The sequence below is a fragment of the Megascapheus bottae genome, chromosome 1 (genome assembly GCF_031878675.1).
Source record: "Megascapheus bottae isolate mThoBot1 chromosome 1, mThoBot2.hap1, whole genome shotgun sequence".
Taxonomy (NCBI): domain Eukaryota; kingdom Metazoa; phylum Chordata; class Mammalia; order Rodentia; family Geomyidae; genus Megascapheus; species Megascapheus bottae.
The window spans coordinates 64,708,095-64,730,433 of NC_143509.1; the positions used below are offsets into that span (position 1 = coordinate 64,708,095).

General features: G+C 38.1%; 2 protein-coding genes across 4 annotated transcripts in view; one reads left to right on the forward strand and one right to left on the reverse strand.

The window, feature by feature from the left end:
• Positions 1-2,028: 2,028 nt before the first annotated feature.
• Positions 2,029-3,449, reverse strand: LOC150069335 (uncharacterized). Its single transcript, XM_090346382.1, has 2 exons — positions 3,034-3,449; positions 2,029-2,176 (listed from the first exon to the last, which is right to left on the reverse strand). Exons 1-2 carry the CDS (start codon positions 3,358-3,360, stop codon positions 2,111-2,113), a joined length of 393 nt encoding a protein of 130 aa, XP_090202508.1. The 5' UTR covers positions 3,361-3,449; the 3' UTR covers positions 2,029-2,110.
• Spice1 (spindle and centriole associated protein 1) overlaps positions 3,023-22,339 on the forward strand; it is a 49,393-nt gene continuing 30,076 nt past the window's right edge. For all 3 annotated transcript variants that reach the window (XM_090346354.1, XM_090346360.1, XM_090346369.1), the window contains exons 1-6: positions 3,023-3,106; positions 11,100-11,198; positions 12,425-12,472; positions 15,920-16,063; positions 19,099-19,201; positions 21,558-21,637. In XM_090346354.1, coding sequence (XP_090202480.1) covers positions 11,100-11,198; positions 12,425-12,472; positions 15,920-16,063; positions 19,099-19,201; positions 21,558-21,637 — 474 coding nt within the window. In that variant the 5' untranslated portion in view covers positions 3,023-3,106. The remainder of the gene's footprint in view (positions 3,107-11,099; positions 11,199-12,424; positions 12,473-15,919; positions 16,064-19,098; positions 19,202-21,557; positions 21,638-22,339) is intronic.

Sequence of the window (22,339 nt, forward strand, 5' to 3'; positions counted from 1 at the left end):
ATCCCACAATACTTTTTATTATCTCTTAAAACAACATTTTAATGAGATTAAAATAAATCTTTTTTCCATATATTTTTATTGTAATTAATAGAAGGGTTACATTATATTCACCAGATAGAAGGTGCTTAACTTCACATATGTTGATACCCTTTCTCATGTCATGGTCCCTATTTCCCCTCCCCCCCTGCCAGTCATGTTGTTTTCCCCCCTTCCCTATCCAATTTCAAATAACCAATCAAGCATATATACAATATATCAGATAACAAGGTGAAATACTGTAACAATATGAGATAACCAAGGGTCAGCAAAAGAGATGAGAGATAACATAGTACATTAAGGACAACAATCACTCATTATATGACTCTTGTTTCTATATCCTGGAGGTCCTTTCATTTAGTGTCATACTATATGGCCTTATGTATCTAGGTGTTGTTCTACTGTAAATCTCTACTAGGAGAGCCCAAGGTTTCTACTGATTATGACAAATGAGGGAAACTATTGAGCCTAAGTTCCTTTGAGTCTGGCTTACTTCACTTAATATGATTTTTTCTAAGTCTTTCCATTTCCTTACACATGGGGCAATGTTGTTCCTTCTGATAGCAGCATAGAATTCCATTGTGTATAAGTACCACATCTTGCTGATCCACTCATCAACTGAGGGGCATTTGGGTTGGTTCCATATCTTTGCTATGGTAAATAGTGTTGCAATGAACATCGTTGTGCTAGTGGATTTAGTCTGTCCTTGTTTCTGGACGATTGGGTAAATGCCAAGTAGTGGAATTTCTGGGTCATAGGGGAGCTCTATGTTTAGTCTTTTGAAGAACTGCCACACTGCTTTCCATAGTGGTTGAATGAGTTTGCACTCCCACCAACAGTGTAGTAGTGATCCCTCCTGGCCACATCCCCTCCAGCATCTGTTGTTATTAGATTTCTTGACCCTGACCATTCTAACTGGAGTGAGGTGAAATCAGAGTTATTTTTATTTGCATTTCTTTTATGGCCAGATATGTCGAGCATTTCTTCATGTGTCTATAGGCCATTTTTATTTCTTCTTCAGAGAAGACTCTCTTTAAGTCTTTGGCACATCTTTTAATGGGATGGTTGTTTCTTTGGAGATTCATTTTGGAGTGATTCAATTTTTTGAGCTACTGATATATTTTAGATATGAGGCTTTTATCTGTTGTATGGTTAGTGAAGATCTTCTCCCACTCTGTAGGCTTTCTAGTTAATTTGCTAGCTATGTCCTTTGCCATACAGAAGCTCTGCAGTTTAATGCAGTTCCACTTATCCAGACTTTCTCTGATTTGTTGTGTTTCTTGGTCCTTATTAAGAATAAATCTTATATATGTATCCAAGTACTTAGCATTTGTAGTGATCTTTATTCCATTATATAGATTACAGTTTCTATGGAACACAATTCTCCTGCTTGAAGGACCTCCTTTGATATCTATAAATATGTAACATTAGTAAGGTATGTACTGGTAATAAATTCTATTAGCTTCTATTTGTGTGAAAAAAATCTTTATTTCATCTTTATTTTAAAAGATATTTTTTTCCTAACATAAACTGATAGGTCAAAAGTTTCTTTTTTTCTTTTGATACAACTAGGGTATTGTTTTACTTTAATTCATTTCTAATGAGAAATTAATATCCCCTCTGACACGTGTACATGACTCCCTCTTCTCTGGTTGCTCTTTATGATTTAAAAAATTATCACTTACTCAAGAATTGATGCACCATGGTATAGTTTCTGTCATACTTCTTGTGCATTTCTGAAAATGAAGGTAAAGTTGAAGTCTGTGAGTAAAGATGTTGAAGAGTGCTTTGACGCAGTGATGGAAGCATATAGTAGTTCTCTTATGACTAATTCATTGCTATCAATGAAGTGGGAAGCAGGGTCATTGGCTAGAATGAGGGCAGAAGAAGCGATATTGAGTAGGAGAGAAAAGCATAAAAGTACCATCTAGAAGGGTAAGAGAATCAATAGAGTAATCTTTAATAAGATATTCCAACATGTTTTAGAGACCACTTAAAATCAGCAATTATGAGTTTAAAGTCAGGATGGATGAATGTTTTCTTCTGCTAGATTCAGCTACAAGAGTGAATACACTTAGAAAATTGGAATGGCCAGTGTTGATGAATTGCCAAGTGACTTCAGCAACGCAGGGTCAGGAATCTGAGGACATAAGTAATGAGATTATATTGATTAAACATCAAATATATTTACAGCAAGTTGTCTCAGTTGGGTGGAAACCACTAAAGGCAAGCTCCTGCATTTATATATATATATATATATATATGATATATATGTTATAGACACTGCTTAAAAGTTAGAAAGCCTGGGGCTAGAGGGAGCTGTCTTAGAGCAGATTAACTCTACTTTGACTGAAGTGCTTATCATGTTCTATGCAGTCATGCCTGTCTTGGGTCCAGTCTATCACGGCAGCCTTCCTTTACACCAGCCACCCACTATTCTTTCAAGTTCATGTACTGACTTCTTCCCTTCCCTTGAATTTGACACACACATGCACTGGGAACATTCAGTTCTCCCTGCAAAAATACCAGTGACGTACTTCTCTTTGTAATCTCAGCATTCTTGAATAATTGAAATATTTCTATACATTAAATGTCTGGTTGGTATGCTTCCTTCTTGTTATACATCCCTGTTTTAATTTTATATTTGTGTCATAGATAGCTTTCTGCTACTATGCTTCCTGGGGGCAGGGATTTTGTGGATCCCCCTGAAACTAACAGTTTCTGAAACACAAGTAGGTGGTAATGAATGTTTTTAAATAAAAAAGACGTGAAAGGAAATAAATTTGATATGTGAACCCTGGCGTGGACGGTATCACGCTCGTGGAGGAGACTTTTCTGGGCTTGGCCACAGCAACCGCAGAGTGAGTTCATTCACTTAAGGATGCTGAAAAGCCAGTGCGCCTGCGCAACGGACTTGCCGGAAATGCGCCACGAAGAGGCGCGGGGCGGGGCTCTGGTAACCCTAGCAACAGGCCGGAAGCTGCAGACTGCCTTCACCTGTGGCGCGCTCCTCAGATCTGGAGTCCGAAATTTTAGTCGCAGTGGAGGCAGCCGAGGGAAAACCGGCAAGGCAGGTTGAGGGGCGAGTTGAGCCTTAGGTGCCGGGAGTACGTAGAGCGGGGAGGAACGGGGTGGCGTCTCCGTGTGGATCCGGGATCCCGGCGCCGGTCGGGGGTCCTCACCCCCGAAGGCCTGAGCGCCGCCCGCTTCTGCGAGCGTCTCGGGCGCGCTTTCCCAGAGCCCCGCTTGTGGCCGCTTTGGGACCCACCTAGGAACTGCAGGTTCCGGGGCGCGGCTCTCGGGGGGGGTTGGGGGGGCGTCCATCCTGAGACGGGCAGAGTGACCCGTGGGTGTTAGGATGAGGTTTCTAAGGAGTGAGTTGTGAGGAGGCCTGGGAGTGAAGCCGGGAGTGAACAAGGATGGTGGCAACAGGGGAAAAGAATGATTGGAACGGGCCTGTGACATTGAGAGTTCGGTCCTAGCATCGCGCGGAAAAGCGTGACAACCACAACCACACGGGAAGGAAAGGTCCTTTGGGAAAGGATGTCATAAACATCTTCAGGAGGAATGAGGCGTTGCCAGATATTCGGATAGGATTAATGGGAGGGACGGTGTGTAGAAGGAAGTTTTGGGGGTGTTGTTGTTTTCTTCTTTTTCCCCTTTACGGTTGCGGGGCTTGAACTTGGGCGCTGGCCCTGAGCATTCCAGCTCGAGCCTAGTGCTCTACCTCTTGAGCCACAGCATCCCTTCCTAGAAGGAGCTGTTGTTTCTCTTGGGTCAGTGGTTTTGCCAGTGCCCCCATCATAACTTGCTTTGCCTGTACCTTCTCCAGTGACTTCCCGTGGGATAGTGTTTACGTGGCTGTGGCTCCCAAGGCCATGACCTCTTCCTCACTTTCCAGCTTCTTCTGTAGCCTGTCACCCTTTCAAGTCAAACCTTGCTTTTCAGACTCTGTAAATGTCTCTCCTCTCCAGCCTTGAACCTTCTCTCCCCTTCCCTCCCCTTCCATACATGCTTGGATTTTAGCAAGTATTTTCAAAGTGCTTTCTGATTTTAATTGACGAGTAAGAAAACGAACGAGGGAGTGAGAGGGAAACCAGTATGTGTGTGTGTATGTGAGGGGGGGGGAATAATAAGAGCCTGGGCGAAAATATTCATACTAGAAGTGAGGAGGAGTGGACAGATAGGAGAGAGATTTTAGATCTGGTGTCTGAGGAACAAGAGGTGAATCAGGTTTTCACCTGAAACAAGGAGAAGGAGAGTCATCATAGGCTGTTGCCAACTAGTTATATTAGGCTTAATTCAAGGGAAATCTTAACAATAGTAATTATGTCACATGAATATGATTTCAGTGAACATACTATTCCTTATATGAACATTGAACATGAACACTTAGATATTTAGTCAGATGTTTGATTTTTTTTTAAATCTATGCTTAAAAACTTTTCTAGGAGGTGTGGCTTAGGCTGTACAGTCCCTGAGTTCAAACCCCAAACTGCAAAATAAACAAGAAACAATCCCCCCTTCTTTGTTTAGTTATGCTAGTCATTATTAGTGTACGAATTAGTGTATTAGTATGGATATAATGATAAAAATATACTGTCACTTAATTTTTTTACTTTTAATTTTTTTTTTTACTTTTATTAATTTTTGTTGGTGGTGGGGCTTGAATTCTGGGCCTGGTTGCTGTCCCTGAGATCTTCAGCTCAAGGCTAGCACTCTAACCACTTTGAGCCACAGTGCCAATTCCAGTTTTCTAATGGTTAATTGGAGGTAAAAGTCTCATGGACTTTCCTGCTTAGGCTGGCTTTGAACTGTGATCTCAGATCTCAGCCTCCTGAGTAGCTAGGAATACAGGCATGAGCCAACAGTGCTTGGCTTATGCTTTCTTTTAATATTGCTGTGTTGAAGACCTCTTTCATTGCTATGAAAGAAAATAAGCATATCGGCCTTTTCAATGTTGCTTCGACTACTCATAGCCTTTATATGTGTCAGAATCATGACTTTTTCATGATTGAGGACTATAGAACTTTAGCTTCTGAATAAATATTGTAACAAATACAAATCCAAGAGCTGTTTTGAAGAGCTATATAGATTGATAGCAAGAACCTAGAAGAGTTAGTTCAATTTTACCAAAGTTTTCTAGCATGTACTTTACAGTCAGTCAAACTTGGTTTCTGAATATCAGTTCCCTTCTCTCTTCATTTTTATTTGTTTCACTTTGAGCAGTGTAATTATATTCTTTATTTTCTCATTTGGGAAGAAAATGATTTTTATTATTGGCATCATCGACATTTAAAAAGGACCTAAAATATTTCAGATAGGGGTTTTAAAACATATTACATACTTAGTCTCATTTAGAGTTAGTGGCAAAACTGAGAAATGAACCAGGTAGTTTGATTATAGATTGTACTCTATGCTATATTTTATTTCAAGATAGTATTTGCCTCGCATGTACATGGGACATTTTTCTCCCACTTTTCCTCCCCTCATTAAAATTTCTTAATATAATTTTAAAGATGCATAATTTATAAGATTTCTGTTACTTGTATGATTCTCACATATTCTCTACGGTAAATAGGAGATCTAAGTAAGAGATATAGTTGGCTAAAATACATTAGCTTCCTTGAATATCTGTTATATTTTTTCTGTATCTTTAAAATATTTATTAAGATACAATTCACATGTTAAAAATACTGCTGTTAAGCATGCAATTCAGAAAGTTTAGTATATTTATGGAATTATGTAGCCATCATTACTAATTTCAGAACATTTCAGTGTTCCCAACAGAAACTCCATTTATATTAGCAATCACTTTCTATTTCTTCCTTCTTGCAACTACTAATTTACTGTATGTCTTATGCAGTTGCCTATTTTGAACTTCTTTGTAAATGGTATCCTGCAGTATGTGTCCTTTGTGATTAGCTTTTCTTAATAGTTGTTGGTAATCTTAAGGTCTGTCTGTGCTGTAAAATAAAATCTATTAGTGCTTCATTATTATTACTTGGTAATATTCTGTGTATGGATATAGCACTGTTTGTGTGTGTGTATGTGTGTGTGTGTGTGTGCTGGTCCTGGGACTTCAATTCAGGACCTGGGCACTGTTATTGAGCTCTTATGCCCAAGACTAGTGTTCTACCACTTGAGCCACAGCTTTACTTCTAGGTTTTTGGTGGTTAATTGGAGAAAATTCTCACAGACTTTACTGCCTGGTTAGGCTTTGAGCTGTGATCTTAGGTTTCAACCTCTTGAAACCTTGAGTAGCTACAGTAACAGGCATGAGTCACTCATGCCCAGCACCTTTTTATTTTCTTGATTCTACCTTTGGCACAGATTTTTGTTGTTGGTGGTGGTCCTAGGGCTTGCACTCCTGGTCTGGGCACTGTCCCTGAACTGTTTTGCTCAAGGTTAGTGCTCTACCACTTTGAGCCACAATGACACTTTCATTTTCTGGTGATTAATTGGAGGTATGAGTCATATAGGACTTTTTAGGATGTGCTGGCTTTGAACAGTGATCCTCAGATCTCAGCCTCCTGAGTAGCTAGGATTGCAGGTGAGAGCTACCAGTGTCATGCTATTAAAAAAAAATAATTTTGGGGCAGGAGTTTGGCCTAGTGGTAGAGTGCTCACCTAGCGTGTACAAAGCCCTGGGTTTGATTCCTTGCAACTACATATATAGAAAAAGCTGAAAGTAGCACTGTGGTTCAAGTTGCAGGATGCTAGCCTTAAGCAAAAATTGTCCACGGACAGGGCGGGGGGCCAGGAGTGTGGCCTAGTGGTAGAGTCCTCGCCTAAGCATGCACAAAGCCCTTCATTCGATTCCTTGGTACCACATACCCAGAAAAAGCCAGACGTGATGCTGTGGCTCTAGTAACAGAGCTCTAGCCTTGAGAAAGCCCAAGGACAGTGCTCAGGCCTTTAGTTTAAGCTCTAGGACTGGCAAAAAAAAATTAAACAAAAAATGTCCATGGATAGTGTCCAGGCCCTGAGTTCAAGCCCTAGAACTGGCAAAAAAAATTAATTTTGATGAAGATTGATTGATTGATTGATCGATCGTTGCATGTACTTTTAGAGCCAAGGTTCATTTTTTTTTCCTTGCTGGTTCTGGGACTTGAACTCTGGGCCTGAGTGCTGCCCCTGAACTTCTTACCTTAAGGTTAGCATTCTACCATTTGAGCTGCAGTACCACTTCTGGCTTTTTTTTTTTTTTTTGATTAAGTGGAGTTCATGGACTTGCCTTCCTAGGCTGGCTTTGAAACATGACCCATAGATCTCAGCTTCCTGAGTAGGTAGGATTAGGCATGAGTTACTGGTGCCCAGTAAGGTTCACAAATTTTTCACTTGTTTTTGTCTGTCTGTCTGTCTGTCTGTCTGTCTGTCTGTCTGTCTCTCTCTCTCTCTCTCTCTCTCTCTCTCTCTCTCTCTCTCTCTCTCTTTCTCTGTCTCTCTGTGTCTGTCTGTCTCTGTATTTATGGCACTAGGTATCACACTCAGAGCCTCATGTATGCTGTGCAAGTGCTCTACCACTGAGTGACATCCCTAGCCAAATGATTTATTCTAAGCTAATTTTGTATATGATGTGAGGTAGTAGTCCACCTTCACCTTCATCTTTTTTTCATGTGAGTATAAAGTTGTTCTAGTGGTAGTTACTAAAACACTATTCTTTTTTTTTTTTTTTTTTGGCCAGTCCTGGGGTTTGAACTCAGGGTCCTGGCCATTGTCCTTGGACACTTTTTGCTCAAGGATAGCTCTCTGCCACTTGTGTCACAGTGCCACTTTTGGCTTTTTCTGTGTATGTGATTCCAGAGAATTGAGCCCAGGGTTTTGTGCATGCTAGGTGAGCATGAATACCATTAGGCCACATTCTCAGCCCTGAAAACACTATTCTTTTTGGAACGCTTGTTGGGAAATAAACTTACCATAAATTTGTTGGTTCTTTTTAAAATCTTAGTTCTATTATGTTCCATGTCTTTTTCTTTTTTTGTGAGTCATGACACTTGTTCTTAGCCTGGGCTCTGTCCCTGAGCTTTTCAGCTCAAGGCATCCACTCTACCCTGAGTCAAACCCCACTTCCCGTTTTCTAGAGGTTAATTGGAGATAAGAGTCTCAGGTCCTTTTGTGCCTGGGCTGGCTTTGAACCTTGATCCTCAGATCTCAGCCTCCTGAGTAGCTAGGATTACAAGTTTGAGCCACTGCGCCTGGCTTGTTCCATGTCTTTTAAAATGTGTTTTATGTCTCTGCCAACTTGACTTGGTTAATTCTTTGTCTTTCAGTTTTCTTGTCTGAAATGTGCCTAATATGTACCAATACTTTTTGAAGTTATAGGGATAATATGTCTAAAGAGCTTAGGACAAGTAATACTTAGACTGATAATAAGCCCTTGATATGTCTTAGATGATCCCATTGTTACCACTGCAACAGTTATTGACATCCATATTATCACAATCAGAAAACCTAGTTGTGGATGTTGAGAGCTGGTGGTTCACATCTATAATCCTCTAGTGCTAGCAAAACACAGACTGACCAATAAACAAAGAGCATCTGAATTGGTCATAGAAAACTAAAACTAAATTTCTGTCTCTTATCCTGTACATATATCCACTGAAAATCGATCCAAGTCCTTATTGTAACACTTGAGATTTTGAAACTATTAAAGGGAAAACATTTCTAGATGTAGGCATAGGGTAGCGACTTTCTTGTTAGTACTCCAGTAGTTTGGGAAATAGGAAAAGAAAAACTAGATAACCAAATTAAGATGCTTTTATACATCAAAGGAAACAATGGTGAAGAGACAGCCTACATATTAAATGAAAGAAAGTCTCTGCTAGGTATTCACTCAGAGGTTATCCAGACTATAGAATGAATAAATAAGTTAGACACTAAAAGAACAATTGATAAATGGGCAAATGAGTTGAACAATTCTCAAAAGAAATTCAGATGGACAGTAAACATATGAAAAAGTTCAGTATCTGTAGCCATCAGGGAAATGCAAATCAACCACGTTGAAGCTGGGTGCTGGTGTTTCTTGCTTGTAATCCTAGCAACTCAGGAAGCTTAGATCTGGTGGTCATGGTTCAAAGCTAGCCTTGTCAGGAAAGCCCAGGATACTCTTATCTCCAGTTACCAACCAAAAGCTAGAAGTAAGCATGGACAGGCTCTGGGTTTAAGCCCCAGGACCTGTACAAAAAGAGGAACATTAATAAAATATGAGATTCCATCTTACTGTATTATGAAGTGCTGTCACTCAGAAAACAAAGCAACATAAATGCTGGCAAATATGTATGAAAAGGGCACTTTTATATACTGTTTTTAAGAATGTAAAATTAGCACAGTAACTATGAAAATAAGCATAGAAATTTCAAAGAAAAACCTAAAAGAATCATCATATGATTCTGTTCTACCATTCCTGAATATATAGCCTAGCAAATAAAAACATGAAATCAAGGTGTCTGCAAATCTATGTTTACTACATCCCTAGTCACAATAAATAAATTACAGAATCAGCAGATTAGTAGATAAAAAAGATGTGGTATATATACATTCACAGTAGATTATTTAGCCACAAAGGAAAATTAAAATATGTTACTTGTAGCTCAATGGATAGAACTGTAGATCATCATGTTAAATGAAATATATCAGACTCTGAAAGACAAATACTATGTTTTCATATGGAATGTAGGTTAAAAATATAAGAAATTAGACATCTTTAGTGCAATAAATTGATTTTTTAAGTAAAAGGAAAAATCATGGGGGTGTAGAGCTCAGTGATAGAGTCTTTGCATAGTTTTCCCAAGATGCTGGCTTTAGTCCCCAGCACACTGTTGTAAAACAAAACAAAGCAAGGCATAATGGCACATACCTTAAATAGATTAGGAAAGCCAGCAAGGACAAGACATTAGTAAATCTTCACCTCAACAACAAGCCAGTTATAGTGGCTCACTGTTGTAATCTCAGATACATAGGAAGTTTGGTTAAGAGGATGGTGGTCTGAAGTTGGTTAAACAAAAAGAGTTCAAGATTCTATTGGAAAAATAACCTGAAATGAAAAGAGTTTGAGTGTGTGCCTTAAATAGTAGTGTGCTTGCCTGGCAAGGTCTTGAGTTCAAACCCAATTAGTTAAAAAAAAGTAAAGTATTAGAGGAATATACTGAAGTTTTTGTTTAGGTTAATTGGAAATAAAGTCAACTGGAAAGTTCTGTAATTTTGGTAGATCCTGGAGTAGAAGTCACATATATGTTATAGTCACACACACACATACACACCACACCTCCCCCCCTTCCCCCCTCCCCCGCAACACCCTTGGTGTTTAGGGACCAGTGGTGCTGTGGCTCAAATGGCAGAGTGCCATCCTTGAGGAAAATGCCCAAGGACAGTGCTCAGCCCAAGTTAAAGCCCAGGACTGGCAAAAAAAAAAAAAAAAAAAAAAAAAAAAAAAAGTGAGGGTGATGTATAGAGGGGTTACAATTACATTCCTAAGGTAGTGAATACATTTCTTTTTGAACATTGTTACTTTCCTCACTGTCTTTCTTCCACTTATTCCCAAGTTGTAAAGTTCATTTCTGACATAATTGTCTTGTGAATATTGCTCTTACATTGGTTCACCCTTTATTCTTTGTCTCATCATCTTTTTTTCCCCTTCCTTCCCTAATTCAAATAAACATATATACAATACACAGGTACAGTAACAACAGGGGTTAAACCATAAGGAGGAGACAAAAGAGAAAAGAAACAACTTCACATAGAACATTGAAGACAACATCATAAAGATAAACCTCTTGTTTCCATATCCTGGAGTTCATTTTGCATCATCCTATATGGTCATATGCACATAGCTATGAAGCTATTGTGATCTTCTGCTAGAAAAATTGTAGACGTATAGGAATTGTTACAAATGAGGGAAACCATGGAGCATGTAAAACCATATATTTTGATAGGGTATTTTTTCATCATGCTGGGATTCTTCCAACATTTTAGGAATGCTATTGTTTTTCATGGATGTCTTTTTCCCAATCTTGTGATGCATAATTATTTTCTTGTGTATTGGCAATTTGTTATATTTGTAGATGCCAGTGGTCAGAGTGAACCATTACTGTCCTCGAGGAAGTAGCAGGAAAGTACTGAAGGTAAAGAAGAAGAAAACTTCAGTGAAGCAAGAATGGGATGTAAGTCTTGGAATAGTAAGCAATGATCTTACCCTGGAGTAGCCAATGTTATAGCAAGCCTTAGTAACTCAGGAGCCAGTTCTAAAAGGGGTTCAGCATATAACAGGCTGAATAGATTTCTGGGCATGTATTTCCTTAGTTTTAGAAGGAAGACCAGAGTTTTTTTTTTTTTTTTTTTTTTGGCATGTACATACAGGGGATGTGATTTATAGCTTCTTTGCAGAATTAGAATCTTAATAGGGATGGGAATTGTTGTCCTAAAAATATGCCCATCACCTCTACTTAGATTGGGCAATGTCTCCGAAGCCTGAAAGATTTTTGTTACTTTAAAAAATTATATTTTTGGGGCCGGGAGTTTGGCCTAGTGGTTAAAGTGATTGCCTAGCATGCATGAAGACCCGGGTTCGATTCCTCGGTACCACATACATAGAAAAAAGCCAGAGTGGTGCTGAGGCTCAAGTGGTAGAGCTCTAGCCTTGAGAAAACCCAAGGACAGTGCTCAGGCCCTGAGCTCAAGCCCAGGACTGGCAAAAAAAAAAAAAAATTATATTTTTAGGCCGGGTACGGCGGTTGATGCCTGTAATTCTAGCTACTCAGGAGGCTGAGATCTGAGGATCAAGGTTCAGAGCCAGCCTGGGCAAAAAAGGACCTCATGGAACCCCAAGCCTCCATGAAATACAATTTGAAAATGAGAAGTTCAGTTAACTTTTTCCATTTTGAATATATTCTACCAGACTTATTCCTTTAATATAAGTGAGCCTTCTAAAAAGCTCTTAAGAATAGTCTGTTATTTTCTATAGGATACCTAAAAGTAATCATGTTAATATTTTTGTTGAGCATGCAGTTCCTGGAAAGAAATGATTTTTGGTCTCAAGATTTTGAATCAATTTTCAGTTGATTTCAGTATTTCAACATATTCATTGTCAGATCTATTTCAGCAATTTAATTTTTTTTTTTTTTTGCCAGTCCTGGGCTTGAGCTCAGGGCCTGAGCACTGTTCTTGGACTTTTCTCAAGGGTAGCACTCTTGCCACTTGAGCCACAGCACCGCTTCCAGCCTTTTTCTATGTATGTGGTACCGAGGAATCGAACCTGGATCTTCGTGCATGCTAGGCAGGCACTCTACCACTAGGCCAAACTCCCGGCCCAGCAATTTAATATTTTATGAACAAACTTGTTTTTAAAATTAAAAATCACCTTTCTCTCTCCACCCTCCCCCCCCCCCAGAATACTGTGAATGATCTAACAGTTCATCGGGCAACTCCTGAAGATCTTGTAAGTTTAATATTAGAAATTAAGCCATATATTCAAGGTTTTAGTTGGTATTGGATTTCTTCAGTATAGAAACCAGTCACTTCTTAGAAGCATATCTTCTGTAATTTCTAATTTTACCTAGGCATATCAAATGGTATAAGAATTTTATTATATAAGTTTAGTTTACAGTTTAAGAGTTCTGAAGTTTATAATTGCTTTGTAGATATCTGTCTTTTTTATCTATATATGTCTTCATTATTTGTTATTACTCTCATGCAAATATATTGGTGTAGTCAGTGTAATTCATCTCTTGAATATTTATTTCATGTTTATTTCTACATTTGAACGTCAGTTTCTGTTACATCGAGTACTTAGGACAGTTTCTGTACCACCTATACAAATCTTAGTTGGGTTAAAAATATTTACTTCAGTCAGTGTGCTGGGTAGCTCATGTCTGTAATCCTAGCTACTCAGAAGGCTGAGATCTGAGGATTGTGGTTCCAAGCCCACTTAGGGCAGGAAAGTCTGTAAGACTTTACCTCCAGTTAAATATCAGAAAACCAGTATTGTTATTCGGTGTGATAGAGTGCTAGCCTTGAGCAAAAGAGCTGAGGGACAGCACCCAGACCTTGACTTCAAGCCCCATGACTGGGGGGGTGGGGAGCGGGCGGTGATACCACATGATTTCATTATCTTCACGACAGAGCCAAAGTCCAAGCTTGTTCTGTTCTTTCCTCATCTCCTCTCAGTTGAAATTCTTGTATTGTTTAGTAGTCAGTATTTTTGGAGAGCTGCAGTTGCAGCCTTTTGTCAAAAAATCAGCTTAGTGTGCTCACTGTAGCCATTTTGCTTCCTATCATAATGCTGCTCCCTCTGGGCATATAGAGAAGCCTTCCTGTCCTGTGCTACTTGTGAGGTTGGTGCTTGCAACACTTTTTAAAGAAAGCCTGGTGGTTGGAGGCATGTTAAACATGATTTGGTTATGGGAGGGCTATTGGCACAATGTTGTGGGGGGGGGATGGGGTTCATGGGGCTTGAACTCGGCCTGGGCACTGTCTCTAAACCCTTCAGTTCAAGGCTACCGCCCTACCTTTGAGCCAATCCCCACTTACCATTTTCTAGTGGAGATAAAGAGTCTAGGTCCTTTTTTGCCTGGGCTGGCTTTGAACCTTGATCCTCAGATCTCAGCCTCCTGAGTAGCTAGGATTACAGGCGTGAACCATCATTACAGATGTGAGCCACCATTACGGTTTGAGCCCCACACCCAGCTTACTTTGTTTTTTTTAATCCTATTTCAAGTACTTCTTTTTTTTTCTATAGGTTTATTTTTTGATTTTTTTTAAAAAGTATTATCTTTTCTTTTTTATTCCAATACTAAGACTTGAACTCGATGCTGTCCCTTAGCATTTTTGCTTAAGGTTCGTGCTCTGCCACTTGAGCCATAGTCTACTTTTAGCTTTTTGGTGGTTAATTGGAGATAAAAATCTCACAGACTTTCCTGTCTGGACTGGATTTAAACTGCATTTCTCACATCTCAGCCTCCTGAGTAGGATTACAGGTGTGAGGCACTGGCACCCAGCAAAATTAACTATTTTTCTTTTTTTTAAATTAACTATTTTTATTTGACATAATTGGACATATTAATTGGGCACTGTAATGTTTTGATACATATGTATATTATGCAGTGCTTAAATTAGTTAAAATAGTCCTTTTTAGCAAATCATTTCTGACATTTCTCTGTGGCAAAAATATTCAAAGACCTGTCTTCTGGATTTTTTTTTGATATATACACTACATTTTTTAAAATCTATAGTCACAATAATATTCACTGCTTACCTAGAAATAATTTTACTGTAGTTTTATGTACCCCAAAAAATGACAATGTGCTATTTTTAATATAAAAATGTCATTATGCCTAATATAAGTAAAAATAATTTTTTGGAACTATCTAGTTCATACTCAAAGTTTTCTAGTTATCATGAACAATATCATCTTTGATATTTGATTATAATTTTTTTGTTCTTTTTTTTTGCCAGTCCTGTAACTTGAACTCAGGATCTGGCTACTGTCCTTGGACACTTTTTCTGAGTGTGTGGTTCTGGGGAGTCGAACCTAGTGCTTCATGCTTGTTAGGTAAGCATACTACCAGTAGGCCATGCTCCTGCTGCTGGCTCTCTTTTTGTTTTTGTTTTTGTCAGTTGTAGAGCTTGAATTATGGACCTGGGCACTGTCCTTCTTACCACTTTGAGCCACAATGCCACTTCTGGCTTTCTGGTTAATTGGGGATAAGAGTCTTATCAAATTCCCTGCCCAGGCTGGCTTTGAGCCATGATCCTCAGATCTCAGTCTTCTGAGAGTTTAGTATTATAGGTGTGAGCTGCCAGCACCGGGAAGTGATTGGTAGGTTTTTTTTTTTTTTTTTTTTGCCAGTCCTGGGCTTGAGCTCAGGGCCTGAGCACTGTCCCTGGACTTTCTCAAGGCTAGAACTCTACCACTTGAGCCTCAGCACCCCTTCTGGCTTTTTTCTATGTATGTGGTACCAAGGAATCGAACCCGGGTCTTCGTGCAGGCTAGGCAAGCACTCTTACCATTAGGCCAAACTCCTGGCCCAAAAATGCATTATTCTTATTGATAAAGAGGGTGTATCTCTGCCAAATACAACATAGTTGATTTTGTGTCCCTTACATTATGAGGGGTGTGGGGTGTGTGTGTGTGTGTGTTTTGTCATTGATTTTTATTACCCATTATGTGGGTCTTAACCCATGATTTGAAAACACTAGTTTATTGATGGTCTTATAAAATGAAATAGAAGTTAACATTATTTTCAGTATATCTTTGGTTTGATCTACCAATATAAGATACTTCCCTTTTTAAGATTTTTTTTTTTTTGGCTAAACTTGGGGCTTGAACTCAGGGCCCAAGCATTGTCCTTGGGCTTTCTCAAGGTTAGCACTGTACTACTTGAGCACAGCGCCTCTTCCAGCTTTTTCTGTGAATGTTGTACTGAGGAATTGAACCTGGGTCTTAGTGCATGCTAGGCAAGCACTCTACCACCAGTCCAAACTCCTGGCTAGATCATTTTTGAAACTGCTGGGGATTATGAAAGTTTTAGCTATGAATATATATGTAAATATATAAAAGGTATGTACATTACAAAAGTACATGCAGAGGTGTGAGTATGGCTTAGTGATAGAGTGCTTGCCTAGCATGCATGAAGCCCCTGGGTTCGACTCCTCAGTATCACATCTACAGAAAAAGCCGGAAGTGGTGCTGTGGCGCAAGTGGTAGAGCGCTAGCCTTGAGAAAGTTCAAGGACAGTATCCAGGTCCTGAATTCAAAAAAGTACATGCATATGCTGGAATAGAACAAGTGGTAAACTAGATTAGGCTATCCTACTATATTTATAGGATACTGGATACTTATTTGTTACAGAGAAAATTCCTTTGTATTTTTTTTCCTTTTATCTAGATACGGCGTCATGAAATACACAAGTCAAAGAACAGAGCATTAGTACATTGGGAACTTCAAGAAAAAGCTTTGAAGAGAAAATGGAAGAAACAGAAACCAGAAATTTCAAGTCTTGAGAAAACAAGATTGTCTATCATGAAGGAGGTACTGCAAAATGCATTATCTGTAGAGTTTGATGAAAGAAATAATTGAGTCTTTCAGTGTTTCACATATATATATATATATATATATATATATATATATATTTTTTTTTTTTTTTTTGCTAGTCCTGAGCTCAAGGCCTGAGCTAGAGCGCACCAAGGCTAGAGCTGTACCGCTTGAGCCTTATTACCACTTCCAGCTTTTTTCTATGTGTGTGGTACCAAGGAATCGAACCCAGGCCTTTGTGCATGCTAGGCAAGCACTCTACCACGAGGCCAAACTCCTGGCCCTAGTCCTATGTTCATATACAATGATCTACATGTGGTCTTTGAAAAAGTGCAGCACAATGATGATTGGCAAGTCTAGTTTGATGGGTTACAGTTTCACTCCGCAGCTTAATAGCTAGGTAACCTAAACTAATGATATAATTTTCTGCCTGAACTTTATCAACTTTAAAATTGCTGTTTGTATTGTTGTGAGATTATAATGCTATGGTATCTATAAAGTGATCTGCACAGTCCTTGGCACATAATGAATATGTTCTATACATAAATTGTAATAATCATTTTTCTCAGTTAGCAAAAACAGAATAGGATAGACTAGAATAAAATGTGTACCTGTCCAGCTAGGTAGTAAGCCATTTCTTTTTGACTAAACCTTTTCTTCTATGTTGGGTATTTGGATAAGTAATCAGTTATGTAGGGATAAATAGTGCAAGAAGAAACTGTAACAAAATGTATTTCTATTTTAATTTGATCTAAGATAATTGTAAAGGAATGTGCTTTGTAGTGTTATTTCTTGTTCAGGTTCGTGCTTATGCCACTTGGCTGGCTGAGTAATTCATTAAAGTTCCTAATAAAATAATAAAATTTCCCTCTTACATATACATCTTAAAGAAGAATGTTATCTCCCAAGTTTTCACATGAGCTTGAGAATTCTTCTTTAAATATATGTATTTGGGGAGGATTCTTGGCCAAATAACATACATTTAAAATGGTAGGAGCTAATTCTCATTGAAAGACCTAAAACTAAAAATCTGATATGGAAAAAAAAATCTGTACCTTTGCAGAGCATCAAACATTTTTTGTTTCCCTTTTTAGTAGTTTTGCCCATGTCTTGAATTTTCTAGAGGGGTGGTGGTGGGGGTGGGGTTAGAAGTAGGAGTTGAAAGCAGAGCTATGAGAGAAAGAAGTTTCAAGATTGAAATTTCTTCTGCTTTAGTGTTATGATGGTTTCAACCCTGGCTATACATTAGGCTTAATGATGATTGAAAGACTCCACTAACAATATAAACTATTAAGTTTCTGATTTACTTAACCCAGGATTTGTCCCCACTAAGATTTTTTCTTTTTTTTACAGTTTCCTGTGTAATTTTAACGTACTACAGAGATTGGCAACCTTCGCTCTTAGTGAGATTTAGATATTTCCCCTGTTTTTGGTCAGTTCTGTGGCTTGAACTCAGGGTGTGGGCACTGTCCCTAAGCTCTTCAGATCAAGCTCTACCACTTGAGCCACAGCGCCACTTCCGATTTTCTGGTGGTTAATTGGATATAAGAATCGTAAGGACTTTTGTGCCCAAGCTGGCTTTGAACCGTGATCCTCACATCAGCCTCCTGAGAAGCTAGGATTACAGGTGTGAGCCACCAGCACCACTTTTTGTTCAAGGCTAGCATTCTATTATTTGAACCCCAGTTCCACTTCCAGCTTTTTAGTGCATAGAGATAAGACCTTCTTGCCTATGCTGGCTTTGAATCATGATCCTCACATTTCAGTCTCTGAATAACTAACGTTATTCAGGTGTTCAATGGTGTTGCCTTTTAATATCTTGAAAATCACTATTGAGAAATCTACTTTTTCTTTTTGATGGCTAAGTAGTGTATTTACTGTAATATATTATCTAATACACTGTTGGTGCAAATTTGGGTTATACATTAGAGTATAGTTGGGTTTTTATGGGGGAGGGGTCTTAAAACATTGACTTTAACAATGTTTGGTCTCATGAAAGAATTCAGAAGTAGTTGGTAGCTGATAGGAAGACTTGAAGTTTTGCATATCTCTGAGTACAAAAGAGGCATTCATTGCAGTTTCCTTGTACATGTAAGCCACTGGAAAGGAAAATGTAGTTCATGTCACTTTATCCTATGGAAGTTTGTATGAATTGTTGGCCCACAAGTGATTGCATGGCCATCCTTCCTGCAAAAATGGCTGAGAGGGACCAGGAGTTTGGCCTAATGGTAGAGTGATTGTCTAGCATGCACGAAGATCTGGGTTCGATTTCTTGGTACCATATATATTGAAAAAGCCAGACATGGTTCCGTGGCTCAAGTGGTAGGGTTCTACCCTTGAGAAAACCCAAGGGCAGTGCACAGGCCCTGAGCTCAAGCCCAGGACTGGCAAAAATAAATGAATTAATTTTAAAATGTTGAGAAATCTAGCTGCATGTGTGGATAAAACATTGGAGTTCTGTTGTTAAAGGCAAACTGGAAGAAAAACTACTGGTGGATCAATAAGAATGTTTGCCAGCCACAGATTGCTTACTACTTTGCCATTATAAATAATGTGATGAAGATTCTTGAACGTATTTTGGAACACATGCTTATTTCTAGGATAAATTACTTAAAGAATGCTGTATTAAGGGCTAGGTTATAGCTTATCAGGAAAGCACTTAACGTAGATATCCTCAGTTAAATCATCGGCAGTAAGCAAAAAGAAAGAAAAGAAAAAAGAATTATTGAGTCCAAGGATAGGTATATTTTAAAATTTCATGTTGTTAAATTTATAATGTTTATTCAAGGGATGAGATGGGACCAAAGGAAAAAGCCACTATCAGCATACCTATCTGTAGGTAATTATTGTAATACTCCCATCTACTGGTGCTTAAGGATATTGCCACTGAAGAGTTTTAGGGAAGCAGTGATCAATGGTTATTTATTTATTATTTTTTCAATGGTTATTTATACTTCGTCCCCTTGTATGGTCTTCTGTAATTTGAAAAGTAAATATTTTTTTCTGAATATTTGTCATTAATGCACGTCTAGATTCTTTCTGATCAATATCAGATGCAGGATGTGTTGGAGAAATCTGATCATTTGATAGCTGAGGCAAAAGATCTGTTTGTTGATGTTCCTCGGAGACGCACAGGTATGTATTCAATTCAAGCAAAAGTTATTTTTATTATTACCCCACAGGTGAATTTGGAAGTATTTAAAGTTCTTTTTACCCATTATATTATTTATGTTACAGTAATTCTAAGGTAGATAGTTTATTAGGGTTAGCAACCTTATAATTGGTTTGCTCTTTACTAAGACTATTAAATGTTGCAAATTATTTAACTAAAGAAAGGCTAAGGGCCAGGACTTTGGCCTAGTGGTAGAGTGCTTGCCTAGAATGCATGAAGACCCGGGATCCATTCCTTGGAATGAAAAAAGCCAGAAGTGGTGCTGAGGCTCAAGTAGTGGAGATCTAGCCTTGAGAAAGTCCAGGACAGTGCGTAGGCCCTGAGCTCAAGTCTAGGACTGGCAAAAAAAAAAGGCTAATTTATAATTATTTACTAAAATATGGTATAATGTGTAAAGATTTTATGATTTTTAAAAATATAACTTAATATTAAGTTTATAATATTGTTATCATATAATAATACTTGTGTTTTTGTATAATTTTAGTAAAATTTAATATGAAATCTAAAGCAACTTTAGTTTCTTGCTAAGAGACATTTTGTCTTTTGTCAAATGAACACCATTATTTTAAAACTGTGCTTTATTGTATAGAGGAGTTACCATTACGTTTGTCAGAGAGTAAGTGCATTACTTCTTGAACATTGATATCCCTTCTCATGTCTTTCTCTTACTTTTCTTCTCCTCACCTGCTCCCAATAATCTAGTTTTTCTTCCTTCCCTTCCCTTCCCTGTTTCAAATAAACAAATGCATATAAAATATACGAGGTACCAAAGTCAGATACAGTAACAACATGAGATAAACCATATGGGGGAAAAAAAGAGAAAAGAAATCATTTTGCATAGTATACTAACTAAGAACAACCATCACAAAGATCAACCTCTTCTTTCCCGATCATGGAGTTCATTTCGCCTCTCACCATCTCTTTTTTTTTTTCCCACCACTACCTCTATGTCTCCGTTTTCTAACATTTCTCCTTAACTACTGGAGGCCTTGAAGAATTTTCCATTTTAAGTTTTCTTTACATTTCCCTATCATTCACAGCTCGCTGCTATCTCCCACTGGATATCTCCCAGTATCTAGTGATAGTAAATAAAACAAGCCCAGAGTACTTGGGTGATTAGGAAATTTATTAGATAGTTACATGTGGATGCTATTGGTAAGACTAGAGCTCAGATATGAACCAGTGACTTTTAGTAAAAGGTACCAACAATATCAACTACATAAGAGCAAGGAAAGGGGCCTGGAGTTTGGCCTAGTGGTAGAGTGCTTGCCTAGCATGTACGAAGGCCCAGGTTTGATTCCTCAGTACCGTATACATAGAAAAAAGCTGGAAGTGGTGCTGAGGCTCAAGTAGAGCTCTAGCCTAGAGAAAGTCCAAGGACAGTGCTTAGGCCCTGAACTCAAGCTCAGGACTGCCCCCCACCCCCCCCCAAAAAAAAAGGCAAGGAAAATCTCCTATGTGTTTCATCTTAAAACTTACTAAGTACTCACCAACCTCTCACCCTCCTGTGTGTACACTTACAAAAAAAGATGGAAAAAGATGCTTAGAGACACAAAAAAGATAAAAGATTGTCTGTCAGAAGATTTACCATCTTTAATTATCCAAGCTCAGTGTTCTACCACATGGCCTGAATTAGGTTGACCAAATAAATGGTGGGATAGAATCTTAGGCATTGTTCTCATGACACTGACATATCCCCAAGATGTCCTCCTTGATTAAAGATTAAGAGCTGCACTACTTACTCCTTGTGTTTCTTGCTATTTGAACACCATTTTTTATTTTAATGTGTGTATAATATCTCAAAGCCAGATCATTCAGTTTTTAGTATGAAGTTTCTATCTATAACTATAATAACTAATCTTGTCTGAATCCTGTCTTAGCCCCATTGATTAATGTTGGACTCTGGGACAGTTGCTTAATGCCTCTATAATAATTTTTTTTAATTAATTTTCTTTTTCTTTTTTTTTTAGATTGTAATTAGTAAAAGGGTTACATGATATTTGCCAGATAGAAGGTGCATTAATTCACATACATTGATACCCTTTCACATGTCTTGGTACCCATTACCCTCCCCCCCACCCTCCGCCTCTATAATAATTTTATAGACCAGTTTATTTATTCATAAAATCATAAGAATATTTGTTGAGTTTATATATGTATATATCAGCGTTTCAAATGGCTGATATATATCACTATGTTAGTGTTAACTGCCATTAGTATTTGAGATTCTCTTGTGATGACCAAAAGTATGCAGTACAGAAGTTATGAAATCAGTTTAGTTAACTAAAACAAAATCAAATTACTTATTTCATTCTGCAGGGTTTCCAAATGTCACAATGGCTCCTGATTCCTCTGAGGGGCCCATTGTGGTAAATCAAGACCCTGTCGTAGAACCTCAGGTAATATACTGTATTCAAATAGGTAATTCTTATGCCAAAATTAAATTGGTATAGCTTGTGAAACATTTTAAAATCTTCAATTTTAATTGCTCATTGTGGTTGCTAGATTTGCTCAAACATACTGTACTTTATGTGAATAATGTTTATATTCATGAGGATAAGAGACTATAATAATAGTCAACAATTATGGAGTGCCTATTTAGGAAGTAGGTCCTGTTATTATCCATGTTTAAGAGATAAAGAGACTGAGGCTCAGAAAAAATGAAATAACTTATCCAGGAGCACATTGTTTACATAAGAGATAGAATTCTAATTTGAGGCATGCCACTCAATAATCTGGCTACCATCTGTCATTATAGAAGCAACAGGATGTTTTGTGTGGGGAATCCTGTGGATCTATGCTCTTGCCCTGCTGTTTACTGGCTGTTTGATTTTGAATTGATTTCTAAAGATATCTACTTGGCTTGGATCAGTGTTTATAGTGTTTCTCTCTCTCTCTAGTTATAGAATATATATGATTCAGCCTTTGTAGGGTACATAAAGTATCTAGCATACTACAAGGAATGTAGTTCTTCATTAAATGTTGTTAGGTACTTTTGAAAAGTAGCTGCTAGAAAACTTGTAATTTGTAGGAAAATAATAACTACTGGGACGTTGATATTACAGTGGTAAAATAGTAATTACCTATATTCGAAACTAATT